This window comes from Rhincodon typus, chromosome 24 (assembly GCF_021869965.1).
Source record: "Rhincodon typus isolate 14 chromosome 24, sRhiTyp1.1, whole genome shotgun sequence".
NCBI lineage: Eukaryota > Metazoa > Chordata > Chondrichthyes > Orectolobiformes > Rhincodontidae > Rhincodon > Rhincodon typus.
Window position 1 is genome coordinate 30149025 of NC_063355.1, and position 18632 is coordinate 30167656.

General features: G+C 40.8%; 1 protein-coding gene and 1 pseudogene across 1 annotated transcript in view; both read right to left on the reverse strand.

Annotated features, from left to right (window-relative positions):
• The window catches only part of LOC109918406 (tetratricopeptide repeat protein 28-like), a 153607-nt gene that overhangs the window by 90033 nt on the left and 44942 nt on the right, over positions 1 to 18632 (reverse strand). Inside the window, exon 2 of the mRNA XM_048611636.1 lies at positions 13549 to 13692. Coding sequence (XP_048467593.1) covers positions 13549 to 13692 — 144 coding nt within the window. The remainder of the gene's footprint in view (positions 1 to 13548; positions 13693 to 18632) is intronic.
• Positions 13032 to 13155, reverse strand: LOC125486016 (annotated as a pseudogene).

An 18632-nucleotide genomic window follows, 5' to 3' on the forward strand; every position in this document is an offset into this window, starting at 1 on the left:
AATATCTTAATCAGTACACTATCCAGTGGATTGTCTGAATATCAAACACACACATAGTGTTGTGGCCTTGATGTCTTCCTGAGCCTGTACTGTATTGACTTTCTCACTGCAACTCACAGACAAAGAGTAACCAGTTGGATAAAGTGCCAAAAGGTCACATCATATTGAGCCACCATCTACAGGAAAGGAGCGATTAGGGTGGAAAAAAACTGTACAATGACTGTGATGTCCACAGAACTAGGCAGAAGTGCATTTATCAAGCATAAAAACTGAAAGAACTGCAATGCTCCAGCAACTTCTGTTTTTGTTCCATTTATCAAGCCTTACTGGAGATGATACAGGAATGGGAAGATTATTCCAGTAGAGGGCAGTGAAGTATCAATAAATGAGTTCACCAAAGCTCCATTGCTTGAATGGAGGATGAATGCACGTTTATCTTTCAAAGCTGAGGCAAAACCAAATAGACTAATCATGAAGTTGAAAGATGGAACTGAAAGAGCAGAGTAAAATGGGACACAAAAACAGAAACGAGGACCTGGGAACAAACAAGAAGCAGGATAACTGAGAGAATAAGGTGAATGAAAAAAGCAATTGTTGCCTCATTTAGATCTAAGATATACAAAGCAACAACTGCTTTGGAAAAACTCAATGAAAGCAGGTCAAAGCAAGCAAGGATGGTAGTTAACCACTCCATCAACAAATGGACTAGATATTAGATATCAAAATCTGCATTCATTACAACACAGGACAAGATGCCAATAAAAGGCTGAGTCAATGGCTAAACATGCAAATTAATTCTATGGATTTAAAGAGAAATATTTGTCTGTGAGGTACCACTTGTCTTACATTATAGCTGTGACATTTCCATATACTCCAATGTTGGTCTGTGCTGATAGACTACAATAAACTAAAACTGAAACAATGTTCCTTTGTCACCATTTATGCTTCTTTACATTTACATAAGAGCTGTGCCTGATTTCATTCTCCTGCCTGTGAATACAAATTTAGAAATACAATTTAGGAAGGTTGATGCCTATGGAAAGCTGGAAGAGTGCTCAAAAGTTCTGTTTCTCCATTTGACTATTTTCCTGCTGATCACAGCTCTGGCCTCAGCTCTGTGCCCAAACGTTTACGTGGTTTACATGGCAAAACAAATAGTCGTTTGTCAGAGTGACAGCCAGAGAATGAGAGGAAATGAACAGCCTTCCTTCTCTAACAAGGAAAGAAAGCAAAATAACAAAACGAGAAGTAGCTGAAAGGGAGCATTCCACTCAAGCATGGCTCTCCTTTACAACAGGACTGGCACGTTAGTGACATAGAAAGGACACATTATTAACTGGAAGCAATGACAGCCTCATTTATGCTCTCTTAAAACAGATTTCCCTCAAACAAAATGGTGATTCAAATGCCTAATACTTTCAATGTTTGTAAAACTTTTCATGAGCATTTTGTGCAGACTTTCTATTTTCATTGCTGCCCCAGTTTGCTCCACTTTTGCACACTAGGGAGTAACAGCGATGGCTTTCTTCTGGTACTTTGCCAATCTGGTCCATCTTTTTACCAGTAAGCCTTTCCAGTTTTGGATGGCTATTCAATCACGAAGACTCATGTAGCTGACCCATTCCTTTCCTAACCACACGTTCACACTTTACATAAGGGGTTGCTAAGTAACAATTAGGTACAAGATCCTTGCGCTGTTTTCTGTTCCTTCACCCAATACTGTTGAGGGCAACTGTGGTGCCCCACCACTGCTTTCACAGAGATAGACTAACTGAATATAGAGGTGAGTTCCACACATAATGCGAGTCCGTACAACTAGTCAGTGGCATAGTAGGTCAATACAAATTAGTCCCATTGACTTGAACTGGATAATTTCACAAACCAAAAAATGGAAGAGGACTCACTCAGCACAAAAATATACTATGCATCAGCACTTTAATCCGAATGAATATAATCTATATTCACTGTCAGAGAACAATCACAGTCAGAAAAAAATACTACTGCCAGAAGCGTCTAGGCCTGTTAAAAATGGCAAACCTTTTTTGAACCTTAGTAAAAATTAAAGCTATGCAAACATTTAAGGATCAGGAACTGTAACTGTGACAGTGACTGCATTAGGCAGTCACTTTGCACCAGGCATTGAAATATGTTGTTCTGACAAATGGTCAGCAAATCTGCAATTTATCGGTCACTAGTCTACTATCAAAGTTCACTTTGTGAGTACGAAAATCACAAACCATACACAGATGTATCCTATAAACACATATGGAGATGCAGATAAAATGTCCCACTTCCATTAAGAACAAAGAACAATGGAGCACAGGAACAGGCCCTTCGGCCCACCAAGCCTGCTGTGATACCTAATCTTTATTTAGACCCACTACTTACTGCCCATATGCTCTTTCTATCCCTATGTTCACCTCCTGTTCACGTGTCTATCAAGATATGCCTTGAAAGTCGCTAACACGCCTGCTTCCACCACCTCCACTGGCAGTGCATTCCAGGCACCCAGCACCCTCTGCGTGAAAAATTCTCGTTGCACTTCTCCCCTAAACTTCCACCTTGAACTTACGCAGTTGACCTTTCCACCTTAAAAAAGCCTCCAACTATCCACGCTATCTATGCCTTTCATAATTTTATAGACCTCTATCAGGTCACCCCTCAGCCTCTGTCTTTCCAGTGAAAATAATCCAAGTTTATTCAACCTCTACTCATATCTAAAACCCTCCAGACCAGGCATCATCCTGGTAAACTTCCCTGCATCCTCTCCAAAGCGTCCACGTCCTTCTGGTAGTTGGTGACCAGAACTGCATGTAATATTCCAAACGTGACCTAACTAAAGATTCATACAGCTGGTACGTAACTTGCCAACTACTACACTCAATGCCCCGGATGAAGGCAAGAATGCTGTACGCCTTCTTGACTACCTGATCCACCTGTGTTGCCACTTTCAGGGATCCGTTGACCTCTACACCCAGATCCCTCTGTATGACAATGCTCCTAACGGTTCTGCCATTTATTGTACAATTCACACCTGAATTTGATCTTCTAAAATGTATCACCTTGCATTTGTCTGGATTAAACTCCAAGTGCCATTTCTCTGCCCAAATCTGCCATCTATATCTCGCTGCATCCTTTTAAAAGCCGTAAATTTCTGTACCACAATCTATTTATTTTCATCCAGGGTGAAATTAAACAAAAAGATTTTTTTTAACAAGATATATTCCATATAAAAACATCAAAATTAAATTAATCAAATGTGATGCAGTACACTTAGCATTAAAAACCACAAAAATGTGTTAACATTTTTAAAACTATAATATAATTAATCAATTAATTTCCTTGACATCTGGAATTACATACACTGCCAATGAACAGGAAGGAGTTAGTTCAGGAGGTTATTTATATGTATGTTTAACAGCACTAGCATAAGTGTATTAATATTTAAAATAATGCATACGCCTTTTCAATGCAGCAACCCAGCTATGTGGCTTCATGTTTTAATCTCCCATCAATACTTTTCTGAAAATTACAGTACATACTTATGTAAAGCTTGAGTTTCTAAGCCTGAATCTGCAGTCAAAAATCAGGGTCGACTTGCAGAGAAGTAACATTTTGGATGGATTGAAATCCCCTCTTTTCCTTCATTCTGCCATCACATAGCTGTCAGATCAGAAACTGTTCACACCAATCCCACCCCAGCACCAAAGAAGCCAAAGTATTTTTAGTACTGTTATTTTAATCGTAAATGACTAAACAACCTCTATAGTTTGATTTCTTTGAATGTGTCAGATTTATCAAATTCATCAAAAAAGTCAAATGCACAAATTTATACAATTTAAGTCAGCTTCTTCATCGTGTAAAAAAAATGCTACTTTAGTAGCACAACATACACTGAATGTATATTAAAACCCTCGAAGTTCACCATCTTCCTTGTTGCCAGAAGCAAATAACGTGTTCCCAGTCTGACTGGCATAATCATATGGATCACCTACATCATACTCACTGTGTTATTGACCATTTCAATCAATCAATAATCATCACCTTTCATCCAAGGCCTCTACATTCCATTCACATGCGATTGCTAGCATTCTAGCCTATATGCTGCCACCCTTCATGAATGTCTGCTGTCCTCCAATCATTCCACTTTTTTTCATGTTATCCTTGAAGGGCTAATTTAGAGAGATATCCAGTGATTGAACAAAGCTGGTTATACCATTGGGAATTATTCTTTTGCAACCTAACTTCAGCAATAATATATACCATCACAAGGAGTGATCTCACATGTCCCAGATGAGAATACCATTTCTCTTCACGTGATCTTCCTGGTCAGAAAGTTCAAACTCTTCTCAGTCGTACTTCCAAGCCACCTTCAAACCATCTGCCCTTTTCATATACGTGGAGAAGTAACAGATCATTGAGCACAACTTCTACATATAGTGTAGGGAGGTGGTCGGACCATGAGGAATCCAGCTGGGAGGGTCACCACAATCTTGAAGCTGAGCAGGTTGCCCCATAACAGTAAGATTCACTCATGTTGGAGATGGTAATTGTCTGGCATTAGTGTGGTGTAAATGTTACTTGCCATTTAGCAGCCAATGCTGAACGTTGCCCAGGTCTTGCTACATACAGTATCTGAAAGGTACTAGTCATGCTGACGATTTTAAGTGGAAGGATGATTACTGATGAAGCAACAGAAGATGGTTGGGCTTAGGTCACTACGCTGTATAGTGGGGACACAACAGCTTGTTATGTCAACAGTGTCACCACCTGCAACAGAGACTCGACTCACGAAAAGTAGAAGTGGCACCCAAGATCAACAGAGGATAGAAAAGGCATGACCAAGGCTTGAACAGTGAGCACAGACTTGCATGATGAGCCACATATGGTCACAAACAAGCAGTATGTTGAAAGGGTGGAATCTCTCAATTAAAGATGTCACCATTCATGTGAAATAATGTCCATGCATTCAGCTACATCTTGCACCATGAACAAACCTATCAAATGTGCAGTGCTTTCTTGTCCTTGCTTTACTCCATTCAAGTGGAAGAAGTTTACACGTTTGTCCTGATGTCGATGACCTCTGTGACACAGAGTCATTGGTATAAATGCCAAGGGTGATGGCACCTTTGCCAGCAACAGGCAGTTATGGTTGCAAAAAGTGACACAGCTCAATGAAAGCCTCATGCAATGCCTCTCAGCAAAACTGTGGTGTTCCTAAAATATCTTCCATTAGCAAGATTTCCAGTTCAGTATTCTCCTCTGCAGCTTGTCCTTGTTGCACCTGCTTGAACGTCAAACCATTCCCTACACTCTGCCCACATGTGCTGTTACAGTAACAGTGCAAAAGGAGCAAAACACTTTGCTCTGCAGTCAAACTGAAGTTTCCAGAATGAGTCAACACAGCAGACATCAAACACTAGCCAGGAATACTCAGCCAGCAACTAACCCATAAGTACTTCATGATTTTAAACTGTGATGGCGAGGGGGCCTTCATTCCAGCAAATGTCATGTTGTGCTGTATAGGCCGATGGACGAAGTGCTAGCGTAGTCCAGTACCATTTTCCACTCTGAATGCTGCTGCTCCTGCCATCAGTGTGACCTCCTCTGCCGAAGGAGCAGATGGTGCACATTGAACTGGAGGTTTGTATACATTTACTAGAGACTTAGTTTTCTAGGACAACATGTTTTATCAGGATTCTTTTTTGGTAAGAAAGGATTAAATGAATATTACTTAAATTTACCCTGTGTAATGAATGATGCACAAGAAGCTGAGATTTTCTGATTTAATTTACAGGCAAGACAGCATGTGAGCTGTAACAAAACAAACCAGGATACCCAATGGAGAATGCAGTCAGTTATCAATGCCAGAAAATCTAAATGGTATTGATCAGCCAGGTAAAATCCAATAAGAGTGCATGTGAACCCTGTGCAATTGCTCCATTAATAAATGCTTGACAAAAAAAAAAATGCAAGGCAGGAAACGCTCAGATTCAATGCTCAGGCATGTGAAGGACAGCATGAGGAGTTTGAGAAGGAGACATAAAATATAGGTCAAAAATGATCATACAATCCCACCTCCTGAAAGGGTTGAATGTTGCAGGAAGGGTAGGAAGTTGCTGAAAGTGTAAACGTTCTGTCTGAAACACAGAGGTCTTTCAAGGCCATGGGAAAAAAGATGACATACTAAAGAGACTTGCAAAGATATGCTGCCTTATCATTCTGCATGGCAAACACATGTATAGTCCAGCAAGCGGTCAGTACAGCAAGATGGATTGGTTTGCTTCCTTCTTGTGATGTAAACCACAATGCCTCTAAGCACCTGCTATAACAAAATCAGCTCTGCAAAACTTCTAATTCCATCCTGTCTAACATGTGAAATGGTGTTAACCAATGCAATATTGGCATGAGACTTGCAGAACAAGGGTTTAGAAAAAGACAAAGGGCAGTGATGTATACAACCTGTGCACACATCAACAAACTAAGAAAAAATGATTCACAACGGGATTACTTGCATGTCAATCTAGCAAGATAATATCTGTTCAGTTTCAAGCATGCAGTGTTCACTGAGGCTGTCTAATTACATGCGTCTGTGTGTCTGTGTGTGTCTGCGTTCACTACATTAATACACTACAACCTCTCCAACGTGGAATACTTGGGATCGAGTCATTTCAAAATTTTGGAATTTTCTCGACTATATGATGACATTAGGATGCTTGATCACAAGTGTGTAAACTGGAAAATATCTGTCATCATTTCCACCTTTTCTGATGTTATAAATCTAAAATGGTAATGTTTTCCGGCACTTTAGTTTGATGCCATAGCTTAAATGAAACAATCTATACCCTACGAATGCTTGAGTTGGCTGAAAAACACTGCTGCAAAAGCGGGGGAGGGAAAGTGAAAGAGACAGAGACAGAAGGGGAACAATAGCAAAGGTGAAAGCCAGAAAGAGCCAGAGAACAAGGGACAGCAAGATGGAGAAATAAACTGAAAAAGAAAAAGGGAAAGAGAGAAATGGAGAAATAGACTTTTATAGAGAGAAACCAATCAAGACAGATAAAGAGAAAGGGACACAGGGAGACCGGAAAATTGGACCTAGAGGGAGAAAGACAGACAGACAAAGCTCCCGTGAGCCCATGCCTTCGCACTTTGTTGCAGTGACCTAACACTGACATAGCAGGGCTGTGCATCTGCTGAAAACATTTTCAAACAATTGGTATTTCCAGACTATGAACTTCTGGACTGATGAGGTTATAGGGCACTATTCTTCCACTTGCAGAATAAGAATGCTTTTATCTAACAGAACCAGTGCAACAATAGTGAAGTTTCATAACAGTACAAACCCCAGACCACGTTTGACAAGGGTAAACAAACAACTTTCTTCTAAGAAAAAACTTTCTACTAAAGTTAAGGAAGCAATACTATTAATTCGTGGGAGACAGAATACCAAGTATAAAATAATAAAGTCTTGGTTGCTACTTGAACCCATAGTCAATACCATATGGTAACGTTGTCCTGTTGAATATGTAATTACATAGTGATACATTGAAGTTAAGTAGCATCAGTGGGAATACAATGTAACTAATGTTGCAATATGATTTATTGAAGGAATATTTGGAAATGGTACCACCTATTCTCATATAAATACCCAGAAATCACACTAATTATGGCATTTTTGGGACAGAGTAGGATGCTCTTTGAAAGGTCGGTACAGACTCGATGGGCTGAATAGTCTCTTTCTGCAAGGTAGGGAATCTATGGTTCTAATATCAGCAACTTGTACCTCAACACAACCTGTCTCACAGCCAGAGACACTCTCAAGCACCAAGAGCTACATTTATCCCACAAGACACAGAGTGATTGATGAAGCAGCACATAACAAGTTAAAGCTATGTGGGTAAAGAAGAGCTAGTGATATCTGTCACCCATGAATAGTCACCTCCTGCCTGAGCCTTAACAGGCTCTGCTGCAACTCTTGAAACTCTATTCTTCACATTGTCTGTTCATAAATGAACATTTCCACCTAAACAGAGTCTTCCAATGAGTCATTGTGACCATGAAAACGCAAGGCAAGATCTTGAGCAAAATGGATAAAAGGGAAGAATACCATTTATATAGAGTCTTATCACATCCTCAGGACACCCTAAATGTCTTCACAACTAATTAGTTATTTCTGAAGTGCAGTAATTCATTGTGACATTCAATTTTGATAAGATAATACGATTAAGTACTGGTTATTCTGTTTTCAGTAATGTTGATTGAGAGAAGAATGCTGAGAGAGTTCACTTTTTTTTTGAATACTTCATTTAAATGTATTACAACTAATGAATGAGGCAGTCAGAGTTTGAGATTTCACCTAAAAGATGGCATCTCTGGCAATGCAATGTACTTGCCTAGATGATGTGCTCAAATCCTAGACTAAATATAAACCTACAACCTTCTGATTTGGAAATGAAAGTAATACCAATTGATAAAATGTTGCCGTTTGTTCCGGATTCCCACACTGGATGCAACAGTTTATTTGTAACTACTTCATCAAATACTTTTCATTGTTTTAAACACTGCAATTAAACTACCTCAACTTTCCAAATGCAAATTAACATTATCTAAGTTTATGTTCCTGCCTTCATAACATACTGCTGCTAGACCATAGCACTGCTTTGTCAGTAGAGCGAGGCAACTGGTGGTGGTTTACCTGAGGGTCATCATGCCTCAGACAAGAGGAAAGCTCAAGAGGGAGAATCCTTCATGGTAACCTCAGCCAGTGTGTGAAATAAAGCCATGCTGTTGGTATCAGTCTGCATTGCAAACCAGCCATCCAGCCAACTGAGCTAGTGACACAAGTGAATCTTCACTGTACCTTTTCAAAGTCCTGTAAGTTTTTCCTGACATTCAGTGCCCAGAACACGGTACAATACTCCAGATTGAGTCTGATTAAGGCATTTACAATTGAAGCTTTACTTCCTCATTTTATAATTCCATTTCCCTCAAGATACAGGCCAAAATTCCACGAACCTTTTGATTACTTTTTGTACATCTACACTAGCTTTCAGTGATTTCTCTATGCACACACCTTGAGCTCTTTGCTCCTGCATAGTTTCTAGTCTCTCTATATTAAGAAAATATACCTATTGTTTAATCTTAGATCTATAGTGAATGATCATGCAGTCATTACAGTTGAATCCATCTGTTATAGGTTTTGCCTCTCTCAAGTCTTTAAAATTCCTTTGCAGTTTTTTGTTCCAATTTACATAATTTACAGTGCGTCCTTTGCGTAAGCTACAAAAATAGATAAACAGTTCTCATTTTTTTCATCCAAGACATTAATGTGTGTGATGAAAAGCAAAGGCCCCAGTTCAGATCCCGGAGGAACTCTGCTTGTCACATCTGGCTAATCAAAACGTAAACCCTTTATTCCTACCCTATCCCACCAACTACTGCACCCCCAACTTCTTACTGACCTGTGTCACAAAGTTATTTCCAATTCTGTGTATTGTACCATACCTGGTCTTATCACAAATTTCATGATATTCTCTCAACACAATTTCACATCTGAGCTCACAAGTATCATTGCACAAGTGGAAGTCGGTGCTTGAGCTAGCAAGCAAAACCAAGGAATTAGTGGACTTCATTAATTCAGATGCAGAATATTAGAATAAATGTAGAGGTCCAGAGTCATTGGAATCTTGGCAGGTGGCCAATGAAAACCTGGAGCTCACTTAATCCTTTTGTACTAGCTGGATGCCATATGTTGAAAACAAATAACAAACACAAGGTGAATCAAGTTTGCAACATGCACAGAATTTACAGTGGATTAAATAAATTCAATACATGTTCCATTACTGTGCCACATCAACTAACTCAAATAGAGCAGAATCCCATCAGAAAATACACAGAAAACTGTTTAAGAAAGTAAGTTGGCAAAGCTTGCTTGGATTGACAAATTGCAAGGTTAAGAGATAGGATTTAATATTGTTTTTTGAAAGTCTTGGGTTACTATCCAGAATCCCATTCTTCCTTGCTACACTGATGGTCCAACAGTGAATTCCTCATTGTTGCTTTTGTTCTCTAACACTTTTTTCAGTGAATGGTCATATCATGCATGCTACAAACACGCTATGAGCAACCTGGTGCAAAAGGGCATGATAGGTATAGAAAGGAAATTTCACACCTTTCACACTAATCCATTCGTTGCAAAGTAAACATTATTCTGTTACTGCATGCTATGGTCACACGTAAACTGGCATTTGAAATTCCTTATCTAGTGCTTTGTCATGCGTCCACTCAAGGCGGGAAATAGACTGGACACGGGCAGCACTCTCGTGTTCCAAATTCTAGCAATACGTTCGCTGTTGCTTTCAAATAAGAAGGAAACAAGAGTTGCTGGCAGTCTTCCCAATCAACATGATATTGTCCTGCAAATCTCTGGAAGGCACCAGCTAAAGAGAGATGGTGCCAGTCCAGCAAAGGTAGCGTCCTGTTTTACTTAATCTTCTTGCTTCCTACCAATCTCACCCATTTACATTCTGCAAGAATGATACATGATACACTCTGTTAAACGGAATCCAATGACTTCTGCCATGGTAAGTTTAGTGGTAGTTGAGGGGCACAGGGCACTTAATTGGGAGGGAGGGTAGTAGGTACTACCTAGTCTCCTTCCGCCGCCACCCCAAATATGCTCAGAGATGGATGCCCTGTACCACTGGAAATTGAGGCCCTTAAGCATGTAATTAATGCCCACGAGAGCCTCGTCTTACCAGCACATGTATTCACCCAGCAGCAGGTGGTGAACTCACCATGAGAGAAGCATAACAAGTAATCCCTTGGCAAGCTTTCCTATGGGCTTCAGAGGGTTAGGTGGGAACGCAAAATCTAATTCAAAAATACTTAGTGCCTGATTTAGGGACCTGGCATGGGAACATGGGATGCACACTGATGGCTACCCTTACTGCAGCCCATTCCTTATCAATTGTCCACTCTCTGTGACACCACTTTGCTATCGTTCACCTGTGGCAGGCAAACTAACAGTGATTCTAGGCCTTGGGTGGGTGTAGTACATGCAGCAGTTAACACCTGCTTGGCAGTGCAGCTGTTCTTTAGAGCCATAAGCTCTGAGAAATCAACACCATTACCCACTACCCTAAATACCTCACTACTACTAACAAATCATGGCTGCAGTACATACTCACTGTGGGACCCAATACAGCAGTGGTAAAAGTTTCTGCAGCTGTCATCTAGGTCAAGAGCAGCAGGTACAGAGGAATCTTAAGTTCCCCTCAAACTCACTGACCATAATGACTTCAACCTGAACAGCTTTCTGTCATGTCTGCTGAGTCATAATCCTGCAAACCCACATTGAACAACATTGTGAGAATTCCTTCACTACTTGGCTTTGAAAGTTAAACCTCTATCACAAAGATGAATAACAAAAAAGCAGATGGATCATTAAGAAGAAAACTCCAAAAGACCAGAAGCAATGCTGAGTAGCACTCCTCTTAAGTGGGCGAGTAATACTAATGGAGTGAACTAGTGAAGAAGGTGGTTGATAGAGGAATGGGTCAAAATTTTAGAGCTTTCACTGAACACAACAGAGAAAATGGTTGAGGCAGGTGCAATAGCAACATTTAAAAAAAAACATTTGGATAGGTGCATGGATGGGAAGGGTTTAGAGGGATATGGATCAAATGCAGGCAATTGGAACTAGCTGAGTGGGAATGGTCAGCATGGACCAGTTTGGGCCAAAGGGCCTGTTTCCATGCTGTATTACTCTATTACTCTATGACAACAAAAGGGAACATAACGAGGGGGGTAGACGAAGTGAGAGATCTTGATGTCAAGTGCACAGATCCCTAAAGGTAGCAGTACAGGTAGATAAGGTTGTAAAGAAGGCATTTGGAATGTTCTCCTTCATTGGGAGAGGGATACAAGACAAAAGTACTATATAATGATGAAGTCACAACTGGAGCATTGTGTTCAGTTCTTGTCATCACATTATACGAAGGACACAATTACTCCAGAAAGAGTGTACAGAGAATTTACTTGAATGTTGCCAGAGCTGGAGAATTGTAGCTACAAGGAGAGCTTGGGGTTGTTTTCCTTGGAACAGAGAAGGCTGAGGGGTGACATGATTGAGGTATACAAAATTGTGAGGTGTAGAGACGGAGTAGCAAGGAGGAACCGGTTTCCCTTGGCAGAGAGTTCAAAAACCAGATGTCATAGATTCAAGCTAAGTGGCAGAAGGATTAGAGGGAATGTGAGGAAATGTTCTTTACATAGAGGGTGGTGGGTATCTGGAATTCACTGCCTGATTTGGTGGTGAAGGCGGAGACTCTAAACTCTTAATAAGTTCCTGAATCTGCACCTTAAGTGTTGTATGCTGCAAGGCTAGGGGTTGCATGCAGGAAAATGGGATTGGAAAGTGCATCCGGGTGTCTTTGGGTCAGCATGGACAAGATGGGCCAAACAGCCCCCTTCTGTGCTGTATCATTTCTATGATTCTATGGTTAACTTCACAATGCAATGTGGCTTTGACATAAAGTGATAAGAGACATCCAGAAACTCTGATTCAATGAATGCATTGTCTTGTAATTTTCTTTTATTACTAACCTATTTTTCTAATTGACCTGTTCAGAGATTCTATTACATACCTTTGGATCAGGTGGGACATGAACCCAGCTTCCTGGTGCAGGGGTGTGGACACTATCATTGCAACACAAGAGGGTCCCGCTAGATGGCTCAAGGAGGTAGGTATGGATATTTTCTAGTCAACCTGTTCGGAGATATTATGACATACCTCTGGAACAGGTGGGACTTGAACCTGGGTTGCCTGGCCCAGAGGTAGGGACACTACCACTGCACCAAAAGAACCTCAGAGCACTACCACAAATTTTGCAGTCAAGTATCTCATTTATCATCGGATAAACATACGGATCATTGGATAAACATATGGATGATAATGGAATAGTTTAGGTTAGATGGGCTTCAGATTGGTTTCACAGGTCGGCGCAACATCGAGGGCCGAAGGGCCTGTACTGCGCTGTAATGTTCTATTTAGGGAAATTGTAGGCATCAACACACCTCACGTGCAATGGGATAACCTCATTCTGGGAGAACCACCTTCATGACCAGGTCTCTCCCCTGCCAGGTAAGTATAAAATTGCCTTGTTGATCAGGTTCTCCGATTAGCTATTCCACCTGTCAAATCCTAAATGTGATGTTCTCACACAGAACATGATCTTACAGTTTATTTTCTCAGTACGATAATCAAAATAATACCAAAGCTGGAATGGCAATGTTAGTAACAAACATTTATACTCGATAGTGGTGGTTCGCTGGAAAGTCATGCTTCAGTGAGCTTATTTCTGATAATACATAATATTTTCTCTCTATAATGTGGTATATGATAATGTATTTTGTCAGGATGGATATGATCTTATATCTGCTGAAGTGGTTTAATTTGGATAATTACTCTTTAATGAACTATGTAACACATTTAATTGCAGTATATTCTCAGTATAAGGCCTTGCCGTTGAAAATGATCCCTACCTGTTAAAGAGATTGTTCCTGCTGACCATCCTAAGGAATCCTGTTGGATCAGTGATGGAAGTCAGTTTATTGTTCATCTCTTCAAACTGTTGGTCAAGAAGATCTCCAGCCTCACTCTCTGTCTCACTGTTCGCACACATCCTACTGAAACAAAAATCCCAATCACATCATTGCAAATGAGTTCCCAGCTCCTACATATAAACAAAAATGCATAGATCCTCCCGATTACTGTCAATTTACAGAAAAATTTCTGAACTAAGAAAAATTGCCTGAAATTCATTTCAGTTACATCTCTGAGAACTGTTCATTTAGCATTTTTAAATAACAGATCTACTACCTTCTTAGCCATAAACTTAAAAAGGCAACATTGTTAAGGTATCAATATTGGAGGTCCCTGTGCTTAAGGTACTGAACTATATTGTGTAGCTGTGATGTGGCTTAAAACAATTTACCATTGGAAAGCTGACTTGCAAACAGTGACTGCCTCAAATACATGCTTAATCTATATACATAGTTCAATTAAAATTCTCATAAACATAAAAGTAATCTTAGAAATAATAAACTTCCAGTAATAACATACATGGCCAAGCTCCCTAAATCTCTCTGAACTAAATGCATAAGGGATTCCATTACTTTCAGGATAAGTTTGCAATTGGACAGCTGTAACAATCAGGTAGGTACTCAATCACTTACGACAAATTAATTTTTTCAGTAATGCGTAACAAATTGGAACGCTGACTTTTCACTTTTAAAAAAAAGCATTTACAACAAATTGTTAGCAGGAGTACTTCCAGATATACGTAACGTTAAGCATTTGCAATAAAACAAAAATTTACAATGAGACCGGGATTGTTCATTACTTCCCAAAACTGCTTGTCCTCTTTTTTGCTGACTTTATTCCATTTAGTCAAGTCTGTAAAGACTCAAGCACCATGGCCAAGTCTGCCTATGTTTACATGTGTTTGTATCTGTTGTTATATGTGTGCAAATGTGTTGGTATATATTTGTGTGTGTGTGTGCTTACATATATACATAGGCCAGCCAATAACTGCTGCATATACCAGCTGTCATTTCTCAAATATTTGGACACAATTCAGCAAACTGTTAGACAAACACAAATAAAAGGTCAAGTTCACATTTTAGAAGGTGCTGACCCAGAAAACAATGCACAATAAGAAACTTTCAAAATGTCTACCATTTGCTTACACTGGCTTTTCTGTTTATTCAAACATCTCAAGGGATATAGCCATAGAAATTCAAGAGGGAAAACACTTATGACTTCACTCGATTCTATCAATCACCATCATCTGTTTAACTGAAATACAAACCAGATAGTATAAAGTCAATTCACGGCAATTTTCTTTCTTAGATTCAGCCCATTTCTGAAGAAGGGTCTAGGCCCAAAACGTCAGCCTTCCTGCTCCTCTGATGCCGCTTGGCCTGCTGTGTTCATCCAGCTCTACACCTTGTTAGCTCAGATTCTCCAGCATCAGCAGTTCCTACTATCTCTGAAACAATTTTCTTTCTTACCTTCCTCCTCCTCCCCAAGAACCAGGATTTTGGTTTCAACATTAGGTAAGGTAAGGGACAGAGGCAGGCATGGATTCAGAAAGAGAACTAGGGAACCTTTGTGATGATCATATAGGGTGGTCGAACAGGAAGTTGTGAGCAATCAGGTTGAGAGTGACACAGTCAGCGAGATGAAAGGAACAAGGGCCAAGGCAGTGCTTGACCAAACATTTTTCCACTGTGATTCGGATGTTTGAAAACTGTCACAACCCCGAGGTGAACTGTGGAAGGGAAAAGGGAAAACCTACTAAAGCAAGGGGAAAGGGTCAGGCGCTACTGCCTCACAGCTCACGACCACGAATTCTCAGCTGGTAACCACTGGGAAATTCTAGCCTGAAGGTGTGAACCTTGTCCTTGAAAGTGGAGTTGCAGGTAGATAAGATAGTGAAGGTGGCGTTTGGTATGCTTGCTTTTATGGGTTAGTGCATGGTGTATAGGAGTTAGGAGGTCATGTTGTGGCTGTACAGGACATTGGGTAGGCCACAATTGCAATACTGCGTGCAATTCTGGTCTCCCTGCTATAGGAAGGAAGTCGTGAAACTCAAAAGGGTTCAGAAAAGATTTACAAGGATCTTGCCAGGTTTGGAGGGTTTGAGCTATAGAGAGAGGCTGAATAGACTGGGGCTACTTTCCCTGGAGTGTCTGAGGTCGAGGGGTGAACATATAGAGGTGTATAAAACTGTGAGGGGCATGGATAGGGTAAATAGGCAAGGTCTTTTTCCCTGGGGTGGGGAGTCCAAAACTAGAGGGCATAGGTTTATGGTGGGAGGGGAAAGATTTAAAAGAGACCTAAGGGGCAACTTTTTCATGGTGCATGTATGGAGTGAGCTACCAGAGGAAGTGGCAGGGGCTGGTATAATTACAACATTTAAAAGGCATCAAGATAGGTATAAGAATCAGAAGGGTTCTGAGGAATAGGGGCCAAATGCTGGCAAATGGGACTAGATTTATTTAGGATATCTGGTTGGCATGGACAAGTTGGACCGAAGGGTACGTTTCTGTGCTGTACATTTCTATGACTTTAAGTTTAAATGACAGACAAGTCTGACAACATGGGTTTAAGAAAGAGAAAATGGTGAAATACTCAGCACCTGAACTCTCTGCAGAGGCTGCCAGACCTGCTGAATATTTCAAGCATTTTTTTTTTGTTTTTCTTTCAAATTTTCAGCTTCTGCAGTAATTTAGAGAAAGATAACTAAGAGATAGAACTTGGTGTCGTAAGCATACACGTGGAACTTGGTCATAAGTCTGTGATAAGTCTGTCGGACTGCACGGAATAGAAGAGGAACAGACAGGTCCAAAGAACAGAGCGTCGGGGACTCCAAAACTAAAATTGAAAGAAAAATCATTGCTGGAGATAGACTTGATTCCGACAGATAATTACAAGTGTAATCCCATTGACTAGGACAACAAAGAGAAGAGGCACTAGGGGCGAGTGACTTAGTTGACCATATCAGAGTTTGCAGAAGTCAAGAATGGATAATGCATCCCAGTCACAGAGGACATGACTTTGCTTTGTGGCTCTGCTTACAGCTGTTTCAATGCTGTGACAGAGTGGATACCCATTTAGAGAGATTAGAACAGAGCTGAACAAGGTATTTGAAGGGAAAAAAAGAGGTTTGAGATGAGGCAAGAGCTTGCAAAGACAGGCATGTCAAAGCTGAGTTTTTCTTGAGAAAGGGTGCTTATGACAAATTTGAACCTCAGGGGACATTGTACAATTGACTTACAACAGCTAACCTGGGGACCAAGAAATTAATCTGGGTAGTCACCAGTTCAGTCTAAAACAAATCTACCTTTTAGAAAGTTCTGAAGTATTCTAACAGAACATGCAATTGTGTGCGTTTCCAAAATATAATATTGTACTCCAACTTAAAAATATGCTAACACCTTCCAACATAACCCACAAACTGGAGGAGCAACACCTCATATTCTGCCTCAGGAGCCTATAGCCCGATGGCCTCAACATGAAATTCACCAGTTTTAAAATCTCCCCACCCCTGGCCTCATCCCATGTCCAACCCTCCCTCTCATCGCTGCCTCCTTGACCTGACACAGCCTGTCCCTCTTCTCTCCCACCTATCTGCCCCACCCATTCCACTGACCAATCCCCACCACTCCCTACCTGCACTCACCTATCACCATCCCACCTACCTTCCCCAGCCCCACCCCTCCCCTCTCTTTTTATTTCTGAGCTCCTTCCCCCTCCCCATTTCAGAAGAAGGGTCCCAACCTGAAACGTCAACTTTCCTGCTCCTCTGATGCTGCCTGGCCTGCTGTGTTCCTCCAGCTCCATACTGTGTTGTCTCTCACTCCAGTATCTGCAGTTCTTGCTATCTCTACTGTAATTATCTACTTTCTACTAAATTAAGTGCATCTCACCACAGCTGCAACATATTACAATCTGAAGCCTCACATTCGGCAATAAGAGCTGAAAATAAAAATAAGTGGGACTATCTGCCAATTGTTTATTTATACATTTTACTTTATACAGTTTCACATCTGTTGGACTCTAAAACTGGCTCATAGATGAACTTCTAGTGGCCATTTCAGTACTGTCAATAAGCCGGGTGTGAGCACATGGGCCTAACAGCTGCACTAGAATCCTGTGAAAATACCAAATTAATCAATTAGTGATTACTTGAAGAGAGGTCACTCAAAGTTTAGTATAATTAAACACATATAGTTAGCTAGATTACAATAATGCTTATTTTGCAAAAATTGAAAGAAAAATTGTCAACCATCAAAGAAAATGTTTTTTAATTCCTTCTTGGAATGTGGGCACCAATGGCAATGCCAACATTTGCTGCCCATCACTGCTTGCCTTTGAGAAGGTAGTGGTGAGCCATATTCTTTTATCGATACAGTCCCGCTGCTACACCCGCAGTGCTGCTGGGATCAGTGCTGCCGGATTTTGATTTGGCAACAGCAAAGAAATTCCAATATAGCTCCAAGTCAGGATAGTGTGTGGTTTCGAAGCACGTATCTGCTGTATGTTTCCTTCCAATGTGGTAGGAGTTGGAAGGTGCTGTCAAAGGAGCCTGTGTCAGTTACTGCACTGCACTCTGTATAATACACACTATTACCACTGTTGATCAGTAGTGGAGTTAATGAATCTTTAAGTGTGCCAGTGGGATGCCAAGTAAGTAGAATGTGTTGTTTCGGTTGGTGTCAGTTTCTTGAGTGTTGTTGGAGCTGAACTCATCCAGACAAGTCAAGATAGTTCTATCATAATCTTGACTTCTGCCGAAATAACTACACAGAGGCCAGTATCCTGTCACCAAGGTGCAGAGCTGGATGAACACAGCAGGCCAAGCAGCATCGTAGGAGCAGGAAGGCTGACGTTTCGGGCCTAGACCCTTCATCAGAAATGGGGGAGGGGAAGGGGGTTCTGAAATAAATAGGGAGAGAGGGGGAGGCGGATAGAAGATGGATAGAGGAGAAGATAGGTGGAGAGGAAACAGACAGGTCAAAGAGGCGGGGATGGAACCAGTAAAGGTGAGTGTAGGTGGGGA